At 36.5% G+C, this 17,307-nt stretch overlaps 1 protein-coding gene and 1 long non-coding RNA gene across 3 annotated transcripts in view; one reads left to right on the forward strand and one right to left on the reverse strand.

Moving 5' to 3' along the window:
- Positions 1-528: 528 nt before the first annotated feature.
- Positions 529-5,151, forward strand: LOC107197023 (uncharacterized). The gene is made up of 5 exons (XR_002650853.2): positions 529-628; positions 1,572-1,710; positions 2,105-2,185; positions 3,204-3,352; positions 5,062-5,151. It is a non-coding gene; the product is annotated as an uncharacterized LOC107197023 (long non-coding RNA).
- Positions 3,721-17,307, reverse strand: part of tamalin (trafficking regulator and scaffold protein tamalin) — a 36,734-nt gene continuing 23,147 nt past the window's right edge. For both annotated transcript variants that reach the window (XM_007235728.4, XM_022676831.2), the window contains exons 4-8: positions 15,688-15,790; positions 12,037-12,130; positions 9,669-9,735; positions 7,596-7,662; positions 3,721-5,852 (exon numbers count right to left, since the gene is read on the reverse strand). In XM_007235728.4, coding sequence (XP_007235790.3) covers positions 5,329-5,852; positions 7,596-7,662; positions 9,669-9,735; positions 12,037-12,130; positions 15,688-15,790 — 855 coding nt within the window. In that variant the 3' untranslated portion in view covers positions 3,721-5,328. The remainder of the gene's footprint in view (positions 5,853-7,595; positions 7,663-9,668; positions 9,736-12,036; positions 12,131-15,687; positions 15,791-17,307) is intronic.

Here is a 17,307-nt window from a genome sequence, read left to right on the forward strand (position 1 = left end):
TAAACACTCCTACCCGTATTTCCATATTTTATTAATAACAAAAAAGGTGTTATTTTTAAGATGTTACCCAGTTAATGCAAGAGTAAGTCAATTTGTTACCGTCTTTGATAATTGCAGCATCTGTAAAAACTGAATCTGATGAATGTAAACTATATCCTTTGTATTTTTGAATAACCCTCTATTTCATTTAAATGAATAATTTATTATTAATCTTATTATAATACTGGAAAATATTACACGCAGACAGTTAATAACTCTACAAAAAAACTAACATGTTATGTATCTTCTATAAACTCGATATTTAAATATATTTACAAACAATTAACGTTAAGTCAAGGGAACCCCTTTTTGAATAAAAAAACAGTGTGTAGATCCCTAAAAGTTTTGAAGCATGATTTCATTTAAATAAAAAAAAAAAAATATATATATATATATATATATATATATATATATATATATATATATATATATATATATATATATATATATATATATAATTATATAGTTAATAATTTATATAAACAAGCCGCTTAGTTCGCTTCAACAGCACGAGCTTCCGTAGGACAGACGCTGCGCATGCTCAGAAGCTAATTCCTTAAAGGAGAATTGTGGGGGAAAAGGGCGCGAGGTCGGTAAAATGTGGTGTATCTTGATCTATCTGAGTGATTTTCTCAGTATCTGTGTGTTTTATAGTGTAGTTTAAAGCGGATAAGTCAGTGTGTGGTTAGATATTTACGGTTTAAAGTACACAAAGTGAACTCATGACATAATAGCTAGCCAACATGCTTGCAAACTAGCTAGCTAGCGTTAGCTTGCTAACGAAAATACATTAGAATAGCTACTACAGCTGTTATTTGGTATGAAAGCCCATTTCAACCAAAAAAGGGTCATCCACCAAGTCATAATATATTATCATAATTATATACTATGGTATAATAATGATATACTACGTCTGGGGGTATTATGTCATAATTATGACAGTATATCTTTATGGCTTAGTGGCTCATAATAATGACAGTATCTTATTATTAGTAAATATATACTGTCATTAGATAATGACAGTATATCTTTGACCATTTTTTTCAAGTGGGGAAAATGGGCTTTCATACTTACACGTAGGCCTAATGTTTTTTTAAAGTGTAAAGAGTAACAATACAGCTCATATAAAATGTATCCGAGTATAAGTATTGAACTTAATTGAATGTGTAGTAAAGACAATTTGAGGTAGGAGAAAAATAATTCAACTTTATTGTCATTATACTGATACTGGTTTGTACAGTACAACAATCCCTTTGGGTGGAAAAGTACATTAGTTGAGTACTACAGAGAGCAGACAATAAATACAAGGATGTACATGCTGTAAAATATAAATGGTGCAGCTATTACTAACTGTAGAGAACATGTAGTGCAGTGATTTAATTGGACGATGTGTGTATAGTGAATAGTTCAGTTATGAGGTGTAGTGTGAAGAAGTAGACTAGTGTAATCTAAATCAGCTTGTAAACAGAATTAAAAATGAAAGTATGAAAAGGTTGTCATTGTTCAATATTTTGTTTTACAATTGTTTGTAGGTTGAAGCAAAGGTTATACGCATCATTTCTGTCCCTGCAGCAACTAGATTAACACTCTTCCCACCTGAAGAAGTTCTGCAAAGGAAAGGAGGAGCTACTGGGCAAAAAAATCAGGAATACATTTGCAGATGTGCACAAGGTGTGTTTTTCTAACAAATGTGTGTTCATCTAGAACACTTGTGCTAGTTCAGTTTACTTTATGAACTGTTGTGTAGTTATATTACTTCTAACAAAATTTAGTAAAAGTTCTCTTGTTAAAAGAGAACATTTTATTCACACTTACTTGCTTAATTTAAATTTCCTATCATGGTGACTAAACTGTTCCCAAAAAGTTGGGAGCATGATCATGTCCAAAATCTTTTGTACTTTTATTACCTTCATTCGTTTTCATTTAATTATGACCAAGGTTATTGTTGCTTGTTGCACTGTATATAGATGGAATGGATACATTAGGAGACTAGGATGTATCTCTGGTGTGAACTGCAGTACAGTACAGTATAATGTCTAACATTTTACCTGCATTTTTGCTACAGAAAGGTGCCATAAAAAGCAGAAGAGTGTGTATACTGAAGGCACTAATTGTGTTTACCTGACTGAAGACCCAGAAGACACTTGTAAGTATTTTTGCTTCAGCTTTCTACAGAATTCACTCTAGATGTTATGTATTAGGCTTTGGAGTTACACACAGTGCTTGTTAATCCGTTTATCATTAATTATTTTGGTATTCAGTTGAGAATCCAAAATTGGATAATGAAACAAACTATTAACATATTTTTGATTGGATCATAAAATCAAAAGCACAATAAAAAAGCATTTTTTGTGTGTTATAAAAATAAAAAATAAAAAAGTTTTTTTTTCTTCCGAATTTGGATTTTCATTTGAATACCAAAAGAAATATTTTTTTGTTATTAGAATGGTTAATTTGTAAAGTAAAGCTAAAAGACTGGCCTGACATGTCATTTAACCCATCTGTGTTTCCCTCATCACAGACAGAATTTCATGGTAAAATTTATTTTTACTAACTTTGTATACCTTCTGTTATGTTCCGGGTCAATTTGACCTGTTTTAAAGTTTGAAGAGCTATGAAAAATAGTTAAAAGTATTTTTTTTGTATAAAACGTTTTCTGCTTGCTTAAATTAGTGTAATCAACATTTAATATAAAAATGGTTCATCTCAAATATTTGCAACCAACCCCTGCAAAAACTTAAACACCATTGCAATGTTATGTTTCAATCTTATGTAAAACTATTGTTTTATATGTTGGTCTTGAGTAGTGAAACGTTAAAAAAATTGCCTGTTACCTGTTAGAGGTAAGGAACACCATTGCACTAAATATTGATGGAATAATTAGCAATGGATGCTACTGCCAAAACGCACTGCTTGTAAGGATTTTTTTTTTAGTTTCACACATCTTTTGGATTATTAAAACGTGCACCGGGTCAAAAATAGAATTACTATTGCTGTTCCTGACAAATTAACATTATAGGAGGGTTAAATTAATATTTTAAGGCTATTGCCGTTTCATTCCTAAAATATAATGTTGATTGGAAGTGTGTGTGTGTGTTTTTTTTTAATGGTGTGGGTATGTAAGTACATAGTTTGGCTAAAAGTCTGTTTGTTCTGTCTTTAAGGATGTTGAGGACAAGCAGGAGATGGAGCAGAAGATTCTGGGAGTTTTTGCTGTGAAGCAGGAAGGTGCAGAACCTGCAGATGACCTGGAAGATGCCGATCATCTAAGGCGTGGAATTACTTTTTATTTGGCCTCTGCTGGTTAGATGAGGTAAGTTATGCTGTTTGTTACGTGTATAATTGCTTTACATCACTCTGCTCTTCAAGTAGAACTGCAGCACCAGGTTACAGTGCCGTTCACTGCTGTTTTACATAATCTAATTCTGTATATTCCTGATATTTAAGAATATTCAGCCATTGGAAATGGAATATAAAAATGTTAAATTATTCTGCTCATGCATATTAATCAACTGTGTTAAAAAAATGTTTTTTTTGCTTCTCATTAAACAAACTCTATGGGTAATATTAAAGTCAGCAAAATTATATAGGTTATATCCATAGTCTCCTAAATAAATTCATAATGTAATTATCATGAGGCCAAACTAAGTGAGGGTAGAGTGAGGACACAGCAGACAGAACTGATAATAACACACATTTATTTTACAGTTTTCTTTTGGCATCATTTTCAAAGTATAAAAAAAAAAAAAAAAAAAAAAGACACTGATGAAAAACAACCATCAGCCAAAAGTAGGCACTTCTGAAATTTCCTCATCAACTAAATGAGGCTGGAGACTCTAAAAAATTACAAAAGAAAAGTCCTTCACTAAGAAACAAAATAAATAAATAACTTAAAACAACGTTATAGAAACAAAAGTTCTGTACAAATGTTGAGTGCGCGCAGGGCTTACGCCGGGAAGCCCTGCGCGCCCTGTAACAGAGCGTGGAAAAGTGTGGCAGAAATATCTGGACTGAGGATGCACTGAAATAAAAGCTTTTGGCTAAAAATGTAAACTGACAAATGAAACATTCAAGCCCTTCTGAAGAAAAAAAAAAAAGGACAACTTTTTTTACAGTAAAAAAACAAAAATTGATTTATTTAGATTTTCTTCATTTATGAAGGCCCTTAAAATAAAATACTTCACACTATTAAAGAAAATTTGTATATGGTTATTTGTTGGAAGGGTTCATTTAGACAAAGGCCAAATATTAAAGACCCAACACTATTGTTTATTGCATTAATGTAGTATTCTTGTTTTTTACAATATAAATTATTTGTTGCTCATTTAGAACAACATTCAAATGATAAATTTACGTTCAACTAAATTTTTTCCAATGCTAAATATTTGGTGCATTCCTTGTCTTTGGACACATTTATGATTGTTTTAGCTTTTAAATTCTCTGTTGATTTAGGATGTTGTTTATCATTAGTATTGTTACCTGCATAAATGTTATAAACAGATTTGGATCTTACAAATGATCAAAACTGAGTAAACTAACTCAAGAACTTAAGAGCTGAAATTAAACTGACCAGCATAAAATGGTAAAAAAAAAAAAAAAAAGTGGTTGTTAATTATAATAACCCTTAAAGCAGTTTGGGTGAAGCTACACACCCAAAGCACTGCCAGCTTCCGAATTCCAAATACAGATTTAGCATTTTTTCTGTATTTTGTCATTTTTTTGTCCATATTGCTTAAGTGTATATTTGTCTTGCATTTCAAAGAAAATGTCACTGTTCAGTCTAAATTATTCAGCCAAACACAAAGTGCTCTGGTAGAAAGAATTTATGTTCTTAGTTAGTTTAAAAATCTTGTTATTTTACTCCTAAAGTTGGTGTGTTTATTCTATAAGAATTAGTATTATTATTTTCGACATAAATGTTAATTGACAATTGCTTTGAATCTTGCAGATTGTAGAAAAAAAAACAAGCAATGTGAACTAACCCAAGAATTCCGTTTTCTTTCTGATTTGTTGGATAAACAGATGGCATTCCTAGAAGTAGTAAAGACACCAAAGCATTCCCAGCTTCCAAAAGAGTTCCACAGTAACAACTGTTTCTGTAGCAGGGTGTCTGTTTGACCTGTGTCTGAATCTGCTGAATGGCTGCATTCTTCGGGTTGTCCTGGTGTCCACATTTGGTCCGTCCAAGCTGCCAGAAGGTATTTGAGTGTGTGAATGTGTTGAATGCATGTTTCTGGTGTTGAGCCTGCAGTCTTTGGCTGTATGTTGGAGTTTATGTCCCTGAGTGTCTCACAGTTTGCTCTCCTCTTCCTCCAGCGGTCGGTTTAAGCCGGGGATGTACTTCAGCAGCCTCCGTCTGAAGCTCTTTTGTTTGGGCTTCCTCTGCAGCGAGCTGAAGCCTCCACACTGCTGCTTCTCTCCTGCGCCGGGTGCTGAAGACGAGCCCCTCATGTAGCTCCGCGTGCTGGCGCTGCGGGTCAGCGAGGTTTTGGCCGAGGCGAACAGCTCGCTGGCGGGCCGGAGAAGCCGATGGCGCCCCGACTGCAGCCTGTTCTCTGATGCCTCCCCGGGGTTGCTGGACGTGTCGCTGGGGTCTTTGGAGGCGGTGCCGTTTTCTCCCTGGTAGATGCAGGTCTGGTAGAGCGGGTCGTCGTCGCCGGCGACCGAGCTGAGGTGGCTGATGCTGCTGTTGGTGCTGCCTGTTCCCGTGCAGCGGAGGGCTCGCATCACCACGGGGCTTGGAGCGCCCAGGCTGCCGTACACACCGGCCGACTCTAGAGACTCGTACACTGCTGTGTCACTCATCACGATACCTGGAAGAAAGGAGATGACCCATTATACAAACCTGCCCATAACATATTTTCAATCAGTATTTCCCAAACGCTAACAGAACAGAATTTTTTGTGACTCTTAGACTCATGCATACAAGCAAACTATATTCTGATTGGCTGCCCTGTACTTTACCTTGGTTTGCACAGTTAATACATTTTAATTAACCAACCCATGCAAAATTAATTCTTATTGTTTGATACAATGATGAACTGTTGTACCACTTACACCACACACATTTTATATAGGAGGGCATATAGGGAGTATAGGGGATTTTAGGGTAGCGTAGAGATTATAGGGAGTGTAGAATGTATGTGTGAGTATGGGTAGTATACCGAGTGTAGGGTAGTGTAGATTGTAGGGGAGTAGCAAATGTTGAGTATATAGTAGTATTAGTATAGGGAGAATAACAGCTGTATGGGGGAGTATTAAGTAAATGTAGGGTTGTATGGGTTTTAACCCATACATACAACCCTACACTACTTAATACCCCCCTGTAATAAAAATTCTGCTTATACTACCCAATACTACTTGATACTCCCTTAAATTCCCCTATAAGACTTGATATTCTACCTAAATCACCTATACTATACACTTCCCATACTCCCCTAAACTCTACCTTATACTCCCTACATTCATTTCTACTCAACACTACCCTGCACTCTCCAAATTTCCCCTATACACTACCTTACACTCCCCATACTCACCAAACACTCTACACTACCCTATACATCTAATACTCCCCTACACACACCATATGCTACCCTATACTACTATATATATATATATATATATATATATATATATATATATATACCCTACACTCCCCCAATACTTGATACTGCCCTATACCCCTGGTACTGCTTGATAATCCACTATACAACACTTCACTTCTCTACACCTTGCATTATATTAAATAGATGAGCCAATGCTTGTCTTGTATGACGACAGCCTAAAAAATACAGTCAAAAATATAATTCTGCTAAAAGCAGACAGAGGTCTGCAGAGACGTATGTGTATATTAATACTTTAAAAACATCCTGGCAGTGTTTGTCAATTTAAAATAAAGCTATGTTGGGTTTAATTGGATGTAGCCCTTTTAAGCCTTTAATGCACATAAACAGTACAGTGCGTTATTGCAGCATTTGTTTATAAGTGCGTGAGAATAAAGAACTCATCTGAAGGTCTAATGGCAGCAGTAAACACACAGCTGCTAACCAGCAGGCATCTACAAACATAAACCACATGCTAGAGAAACTGAGGTCTATGGTCTATATGAGGTCTGTTCTGACACTTCACACACACGCTACACACTCACGAGTGTAAAGGGGGGACAGAGCATAGCAGACAAGAACAGCACTTAGTAAAGCTTCTAGAAATAGATAAACCTGTGGAGCTCCAATACTGTATATACCTGTATATAAGGTGGAATGGGGAAAAATGTGAACAAGAAACTACAAAATAGCTTGCATTAGGAATTAAAGGTGGATATGCCTGTTACACTTATCATAGAATTTAATCATAAAAATCTCAGTAATTGTTGCTGATTTTAATGAAATAGTTAGTATAGTAATATATTTTATTTATTTAGGATATATTAAAATATTAATAATCCAATATGACCATTAATAATAATCAATAATCCATTTAAGGCCCTTTTAGAGATATGAGGTTTTGGCATGACAGTAACTTTTTACAAGTTTCTGAATCACACAGGCTAAACTCACCGTGAACCAGTCTCTGTTCCTGCACCATCAGGGATCTGTACTCGTCCCACTTCTCGTGCAGCGTTTGCTGGGAAAACAAAATGAGACCGTGTCACACAATGTTGGCTATTCTGTGTCACGGTTAACGACCTTAATCAGAACAAGACAAGCTTTTTAATGAGAAAAAGAGAAGTGGTGACAGTCGCAGTGAACAAAGCAGTGTCTGTTCAGTGTTTATATACATTTCTACTTTTTAAATGTCAGTATATGTTAAGCGTGTTCCAGAAAAACATCATTTATGGTCCACTAGCTTTAACTTAAAGTACTTATCAAACAAATAAAAGTTCAGCAACAATTAAAAAAACAGTAATAAAATATAATGTATATTGATATATACTAACTGAGCAATTTACTAGGAACGTGAACATGCAATTATCCAATAAGCAAATGGAGGCGAATCGCAAGTTGCAGGGCATCTCATGATACAATACTATCCCAATACATTGCCCATGAGCAGTAAGTCATTTCCTAATTTGAGTTTAAGAGAATTTAGAGCGCCTGTGTTCCAGTAACAATATTTGTATTTAATGCCACTTGTTGATAATTCCAAAACGAAAACCAGGCGTTATTTATCTTATTTTTCCAGACACAGAAAAGCTACTCTACCAGTTGCTGCAGCAGCATTTTCAGTGTTCACACACTGCGGTCTAGACGTGTTCTTAAGCAACAGCTCTGCTGAGAACAGGCCTCAGGCTTGCGCAGTTGTGATGGTGTTAAAAGCCACTTCTGCTTTAGCCGCTCTGCCAGAAGGCCCGCTGTTCCGCTGAGAGGAATGTGCGGCTGAGTGGAGGTTCAGCTCGAATCTGCTCCTTCAGCTGTGTGCTGGTATGCTGGGGGGATTAGGAGAGGGCACAGGCACGGCGACAGGTGGGGTGAAGGAGGCTAGGTGGGGTGAAGGAGGCTGGGTGGGGCGGCGGGATCAGGCCGGCCGCAGTCGCACCGCAAGCTCTGAGCTGCTGTGTTCATTACGACAGTTTGACACAACATGCTGGAGCAGGGCTGAAAAACCTGGCCGGGCCTAAGTTGAGCTAGCCCAGCCTAGCCGGCCGTGTCTGATCAGATCAGACATGTATAAAAGTACCAGAGAGCCAGATATGAGTAAAAGCACCAGTGCTCCATCAAAAAAGTGACTTGAGAAGTTGAAGTGTTCTTTAAGCTTCACACTAAAGTGGAATACTAAACTAGTTTATTGTAAAATGTAGTTCTGAAGTACTGAAAGTAAAAGTACAGTACTGTGTTAAATAGTAATTAGCAGCAAGGTCTTCTTACAAGATCAGCTTGACCTCTTGATTCACTCAAGTACAGTATCTACTGGAGTATAATTTGTAATTCACTACTGTAGTTTAGTACTGAAATACTTTCTGTATCTACTGCATCTATTAGAGCATCTACTCCAGTAGATACAGCTACAGCGTTTTAGTACTTAAGCACAGTAGGGAAGTAAAAATAATACTCCAGTAGATGCAGATACAGCATTTTAGTACTTAATTACAATAGTAAAGTAAAATAATACTCCAGTAGATACAGCTACAGCATTTTAGTACTTAAATACAGTATCTACTGGAGAATTAGTTTTACTTTACTACTGTACTTCAGTAGGAAAAGGCTGTATCTGTATCTACTGGAGAATTAGTTTTACTTTACTACTGTACTTCAGTAGGAAAAGGCTGTATCTAATTGGAGTAATATTTTTACTTCACTGCTGTACTTAAGTACTAAAATGCTGTATCTACTGGAGTATTATTTTTACTTCACTAGATACAGTTTTTTAGTACTTAAGTACAGTAGAAGTAAAATAATACTCCAGTAGATACAGCTACAGCATTTTAGTACTTAAGTACAGTAGTGAAGTAAAAATAATACTCCAGTAGATACAGCAGTTTAGTACTTAAGTACATTAGTACAGAAATAGTTCTTCTTCGTTACTGTACGTCCCTGGGTCTGATGTGGGCTGTGTGATGTACTGGGCGTTAGTATAATGTGTGTGTGTATATTGTACGTGTGTATATTGCGTGTGTTGAGAAAGATGCTTACCTTTAAATACTGTAGGCGCGCCTCAAGTTCTGCTTTCCTTATAGTATCACTGTATACAGTTTCTAACCTGGAAATGACACAGAAAGCAGCACAATTAACCAACTGTGACACACAGTTTCCTGAGTTTCACTACAAAGTTGATTCAACTCAGTAGAACTCGCTTGTTTATCCACCCACAAAGCTTCAACAAATTACAACGACCTGCAGTGAAGTTTAAAGAATAATTGAGTGTTTAGCTTCATCTGTATCTGAATGTGTTGTACAGTACAGCGTGAACATACAATAATCAATAAAACAATGATCTAATCAGAACGTATTATTGCAATCAAAATTTTGGACAGGCCACTGAACTAGATTTGTTCAAAATATGAATTCAATATGTTTACAGGTGCCACACAGCTATATTTGGAGTGACCCCTAAAGAGCTTTATTTGAGGAAATCTGGCCCAAAAGTAGTAGCTTTTACCACATTAGCAGCAATACAGGTTATATTATTGAAATGGAAAGAGAAAAAACTTAACTTTTAAAAATTAGGGAATGACAATGCAGTTTTTGGTTTTAGTAAAAAATGTATACACTTTGGCAGGCTGTATTAGTGATTTTTCATAATATTTGGCAACCTCTTGTGACTTACATAAACAATATGGACTCTGGATTAGTCGGCTGATAACTGCCCAGTTTAAAAACGAATTTAATGTCTAAAATCATGAAGAGATTTAAATTTGTCTATTTATTTACCTTTTTCCTTTATTTTGAACAAATGTAGGCGCTTATATAATCTTGGTCATATTTGTATAATAATATTCGTTTATTTAGTGAAGAGACAAGTTCAAGATTGATGCGGTGGGGCAGGAGGGGCGGTTAATAGAGCTGGTGACCTCGTTTTTTCTCTTTCCTTTTTTCCTTCTACCTTTTTTTGTGTTCTTTTAAGTTATTTTTTATACTATGCAAATAGCAATAAACAGGTTTGGCACACCTCACTTAAAGTGTTTTCTTTCTTTTTATGATTTTTTAAATTACATTGTAAATTTCATATTAAAGATACTAAAGCTATATAAAGTAAAAAGTGTTAAACTAGAATATGTTTTATACTTTCTCAGTCCTCAGCCATATGATTAAGCTGCTGCAGACGAAACAGGAGTATTTATTTAAGAGCCGTCTCACAGCCCTGTGTAAACTAGTCCTTTAAAATTAGACCCCAGACAACAAACGAGTCTGGGTTCGAGCTCGGTCGTTTACAGGCCCGACTCCCCCACACGGGTCTGATTTCAGCAGTGGGTAACTTCAGACACGCATCTGAAGGGGAAGTGTTTTAATAGGCTGATAACTCTCTCATTTACAGCAGCGCCTTGTGCTCTGAACACTGCAGCAAATTGTGCTAAAGGCCGCGAAGAGAGGAAAGCCATGCCCCGCTCTGCGTTCATGTGCTTCACATAACCCCCGCCCCCCTCCCTCCAGTTTATAAACGGAGCTTCATTTACGCAGCCTTTTATCTTTTATTAGTCCAGAGAGAGCGAGAGTGTGGTTCCAATCAAGCCTCGACCCGGCTAATTCTTCACACTAATAAAAAAAGGGGGATATGGAGTGACTTAGAGTGGACCGGCAGATGAAGCAGATCCGTATCTGACTTGACGTCAACAAATGTTGGAAATTTGAAGAAGCTGCTCCAAATAAAGAACATGATTAAGGCCAAGTTCAGTTTTCCAGCCTATATCTGATTTTAGATTGGTTTTTGATCGTCTAGACAAACATAAACTACATAATATTTAAAAGAAATCTGATTTTCAGAATATTTAGATTGTATCCATTTGATTTTTGATAGTTTAAAACCAAATGAAATCAAATTTTAAGCATGTCTAGATTGTATTCAGATATTCAGTTTTATAGAGTCTACAGCCAGAAACCATGTGAAACCCAACCTTAAGCATATCTAAATTGCATTCCAATTGATTTTTGATTGTCTCTACAGCCAGAACCTACTTTAAATACAATTTTTGGCACATCTAGATTGTGTCCAGATTAATTTTTGATAGTTTGGACAGACGAAAACACATAAAATATTTTTTTTTGGCATATCTAGACCTAGATTGTATCTGGAAACCACATGGAATCTGATTTTGAGCATCTATGATCAGATTGTGAGTCTGGACGCTCTGAACGCTCAAATCTGATTTCATTGTCTCATTTTAAGTTACTGACACTGACCACCATACCACAGCAACCCATGCAGATATTTTTGTGATGACCAGACAGGCAAATCCAATCTGATCACTCACAAATAACAGTGTGGACCGTCATCTCAAAAGATCTGATTTGAGAAACAGTCTGAATTTAGCCTAAATGTAATGTATTTAATGAATATGCTCACCTAATGGTGTTGCCGGACGATCTGATGAGCTGGACGATGTCTTTGTGTCGAAACCCTTCAACTGATGCATCATTAACGCTGGCGATGGTGTCTCCTGAAGATAAAAAGGAGAAGAACCTTGTTAAACATGGAGGATGAAGCAGGAAAACACTCCAAGTGTAATTCTTTGGTGGAGGATTCACTGCAGTGGGTCTGGGTTTTGGTTTTATTCCATAAATCTCCAAAGTGGACTCTATTTATGCATATATACGGAACTTTTACTGCTCTAATATAGAGTATTTAGGAAAGTATCTAGATGCTAGTATGTGCTGGAGTGTGTGTGGCCTTAATTCCTAGTTTTTCTCTGTGTGGTTTGATGGCACCAGGCACCAGCACAAGATTTTCCGACTTGCTTGACAAACCCAATAATGTTTTGGTACAGAAAACATAAAGAGGCAGTTTTACAGCAGCTCTGAGTCTGGCTTAGCCTGAGCTTTTCCACAAAAAGACGTCTAAACTCTGGAGCACGTTCAGGTTTGAACCCGGACTCATAATGTCACTTTCCTTCACACGGCTGAGATCTTTTTTAGGGGTCTGATGAGGTCATGCGTCTCTGAAGCTCAGGCCAACGAGGACAATGGAGAAAACCATGCAGAGAATGTAGGAAGTGAAACTAGCTGCCACGCCACAGTACGCCGCACTCACAGCCAATCAGAGATCAGTGCATATTAAACAAACAGGACAGATCGTACACGGAACAGTACATTTTTCCTCTTAGATGATGCGACAGAAAGCCATGGAGTCCTCAGATATCATATTTCACCCTTTAGCAGCAGCAGAGTGTTTTATTACTGCACATATATCAGATCAAAAAACACTAAATCATGTTTATGGAAAAAATAGAAGACAGCCAGTGGGTTACATAATCAGAAATGGTTTGATATTTAGTGTAAATTTACTGCTGCTTGATTCTTATGCAAGATAGGATGTCAAGCACTGAACATTGTAACTGAATTACACTAGGAGCAGAAAACTGCACATAACTGTCTTAATGAAAACAGCTAGAGCAATTCAGGTCTTAAATTACCATAAATGTTTAGCTGATCATAAAGGCAAAGTAAATAATAAAGATTAGGAAATGTTTGCCAAATCAAACAATGTTTTTTTCTTTGGTAATCAATTTTATTTTTCCCCAAACATTGTAAATGAATACTGAAGTCATCCAAACAACAAATAAAAAGAACACATAAGGAATCATGTAGTAACTTAAAAGTATTAAACAAACCATTAAGGTGCTTTTATCTGGAGAGCTGTTAACATGTGGTTTCTAAGTCTAGTAACTGTAATGATCTTGTCCTCTGCAACGGCGGGAACTCTTGCTCTTCCTTTCCTGTGGTGGTCCTGATGAGTGCCAGTTTCATCATAACGTTTTTGATGGTCTATGTGACTGCATCTGAAATGTTTCAGATTGACTGACCTTAATTTTTTTCTTTACTTTTTTCTTTACTTAGTTGAGTAAGAAGGATTAGAGCATTACTCAAATATTCACTATTCTCTGTATACCTGTAACTCTACCTCTTCACTACTTTACAAATGATGCTCTCAAACACTTTATTAAGAGACAATAAATTCGATTGATTAACTCTTGATGAGTTCAGCACAGCTGTTAAATGAAAGCTGAACATTCCAGGTGACTCTACCTCATAAAGCTGACTGAGAAAATCCAACAAAGATGTGCAAAACTGTCTAATCTAATATAAAATATAAAACATTTTTTGGTTTGTTTAACACTTTTTGTTTAAAGAATAATTCTGGATGTATTCCTGTATAGCTTTAATACAGTCTTCAATATTAAATTTACAAAGAAAGTAAGAAAAAACATTGAATGAGAAGAGGTGTGTCGAGATTTTGGACTGGTAGTGCATGATAAGGCTGAAAATTCCTGACAAATACAGAAAAGCTGCTGTGATAAACAGGACTAGAGGAAGCAGCACAATGTTCAGAGCAAGACTTTGAGAGATTAAAATAGGATGTGTGTGTGTGTGTGTGTGTGTGTGTGTGTGTGTGTGTGTGTGTGTGTGTGTGTGTGTGTGAGAATGTGCAGGAACTGAGATCAGGTTTTCTGAGAGTTTTTTTCTGGAGTTAGAGAGGTGTATCTGTGGAGGAGAGTCCCGGGCTCTGAGAGCTGATACTGCTGGAGGGAACGCCTGAGAGCAGGTAGACACCCTGGTGATGTTTACACTTTCCTCAACAGAAGGCCGACGCTGATCTGTCTCAGTGTTGACACAGTGAAGCGACAGAAGGCCTGCAGGTCACTAAACAAGCCGGGCAGGGCGGAGCAGACGCACAACCCAGCACTATTACCAAACAGCAGAGTTTTTAATAGTTCTGGTGCTTTCCCAGAAGGAGCGCCGCCATCGTTTACGTCAGATATGGAAATCCTTGTGTGTCAAAATCATAAAATAATAACTGGAAAGAGGAAACTGGTCTGTACAGTATAGAACCACAATAACGTCTCATGTCTGAGAGACTCCTGATTGGTCAGATCTGTCCTCGGAGATCACAGATAATTGGTGTGAAACCCTGGTCATAATAAAATGGATCAGTGTGTGGAACTGGAGCTTGTGTTTGTGAGGTTTGTGTAATGTGCTGCCTCGCATGCTGTTGAATTGGATGCACAGGGACAGTTAATTAATTTAATAATTATATATAAATGCTTACCAAAAATTTTACTTTAACATTTTATCTTTAAACTACTGATAAACATTCTCTTATATTCTAAACAAAAATATTATCATTTAGAGAATTTACTTGTAGAAAATGGGAAATGATCAAAATAAGGAAAAATATGCAGATCTTTCAGTAGTTCATATTCAATTTCATTTAGAAACAACAATACTAATATTTTAAGTGTTCAGAAATAAATGTGGTCAGTAGTTTATTGAATAAAACAATGCTAATTTTACTTAAACATATATCTATGAACAGTAAATTCTGAGAAATTGATCATTTTGATATATAATTCAGTAATTCAGGTCATCTTTTAACTTTATTCTAGTTTCGATTCAGACTTTAGACACGTTTATCTATTTATTAATGATTTAGGGATGTATTAAAGTATATTCTATGAAAAGCTTTCATGTTTGATAAGGAACATTACAAAAAAAAACGTAACTGTAATAGAAAGAATAGAAAAGTTTTTAAGTAAATCTGTCAAAATATAATGAATAAAATCATAAAATTTGCTCTTTCCTGAACTCCATTTTAAAATCTGAATTTTCCTGAATACAAATCAACAAGCAGTTCATGTCTCCAAACCTTTAGTTTCTTTATGTTTATCTAGTTTAAACCTGCAGAATTTGGGTTAATTCCTGTTCCTGATCTGGAATCATTAAGTAAAGTAGAGAGAAAACAGGTAGCTTTCCCAAGTGTCCTGTAGGAGATTTCAAAGCTCTTATTTTACTGCAGAGAATCAGAGTTTTGCATCACCTACACCTGTAGATCGTATACGGGTCAAGGCATTTTAATAAGTTAAAATGTGCCACAAAATGTAGCTTTCCTCTAATTGAATAGGTCCTTCTATTCTAGCCTGTGTGCCAAATGCCAGTTTAGAAAGATGCCGCCTATTCAAACACAGCAGCTGAAGTGTGAATGTACTTTACACTCACTTACCGACTTTAAGACCGGCCGTCTTGGCGGGACTGTCCTCGTGAACTCTGCAGACGAAGGTGCACATCTCCACAGAGTTCTCATCCTGGTGGTGCAGCCCGTACGTCTGCAAGAAACAAACAGAGAGATGAGGTAAACAGAGAGAACGGGGCGAGACGGGCTCGCGTGCGGAGGGTGTGGGCTCGCGTGCGGAGGGGTGAGTGTACACTGGGATCAGGTGCAGAAACAATGAGTCAGATCGGCTCTGTTCGGTTCCATTCTTCAGTTTGTGACCCACTTGGGCCTGCAACTGTTAGAATGTATTCATTCAGACTAGATCCACGCTTACACAATGTGTAAATATAGTTAAATACACTGTGGGATTGTTTCCCAGACGGGGATTTAGCCTAGTCACAGAGTACGTTTTCCTTTTACCGGAAATCTTCATTCAAAATGCTGTGCAGCCCAAGACTAGGCTAAGTCCATGTCCAGGAAACTGCTCCTATATGTTTAAATATTTGTGGACACCCCTTCTAACTAAACAGCACTCATTTCTGACAGATTAATAAACCTATTGGCACCATGACTGATGCCTGGTGTGGGCTAAAGGGGTATAAAGCCCTCCAAATCTCTTATTGATCTGTGGAGCAGCGGAAAGTTTTGATGGAATGAGTTGGGGTGCTGATCATCTATCCAGCATCCTAACCTTATTAATATACTCTTGTGGCTGAACCTGTGGCAATCATTAGACGGATATAAATGTGGGTTGAAAATTAAAGTTAAAGTCTTCATACAACTCTGTATAAAAATTAAGAGACCACTTCAGTTTCTGAATAAGTTTCTCCGGTTTTGCTATTTATAGGTTTATTTTTGTGTAAAAAGAAAATTGCTATTTTATTCTATAAACTACAGACAACATTTCTCCCACATTCCAAATAAAAATATTGTAATTTACAGCATTTATTTGCAGAAAATGAGAAATGGCTGAAATAACAAAAAAGATGCAGAGCTTTCAGACCTCAAATAATGCAAAGAAAACAAGTTCATATTCATAAAGTTTTAAAAGTTCAGAAATCAATATTTGGTGGAATAACCCTGGTTTTTAATCACAGTTTTCATGTATCTTGTCATCATGTTCTCCTCCACCAGTCTTACACACTGCTTTTGGATAACTTTATGCCTTTACACCTGGTGCAAAAATTCAAGCAGTTCAGCTTGGTTTGATTGCTTGTGGTCTCTTATTTATTTCAGCGCTGTATATGTCCAAATCCAATATTGGGTTGACATCAAACTTCAACATTGTACAGATGTTAAAGCACTGATTGAAAAACAAAGTCTCAAGTTCTTCAGAAATCAACGTTGGACTGACATAAAGCTCCGTTAGCTAGATTTTGAAATTTTGGATAGAAATCACTCACATATTTGTCCAAATCAACAGTGATTTCCAACCAAAATTGTTCGTCCACCAAACGTTGGAGCTGTATATGAAACCAAAGTCACATATTCTTTAAAAAAAAAAAACACATTGGGTTGAAATGAAGCTGCAACATTAGACAAATGTTGAAATTTTGTTTGGAAATCATTCATGTTTGTTGAAATCAACACTGGTTTCGTATGAAGCTCCAGCGTTTGATGGACGTGCAA

Source organism: Astyanax mexicanus, chromosome 13 (assembly GCF_023375975.1).
Source record: "Astyanax mexicanus isolate ESR-SI-001 chromosome 13, AstMex3_surface, whole genome shotgun sequence".
NCBI classification, from domain to species: domain Eukaryota; kingdom Metazoa; phylum Chordata; class Actinopteri; order Characiformes; family Acestrorhamphidae; genus Astyanax; species Astyanax mexicanus.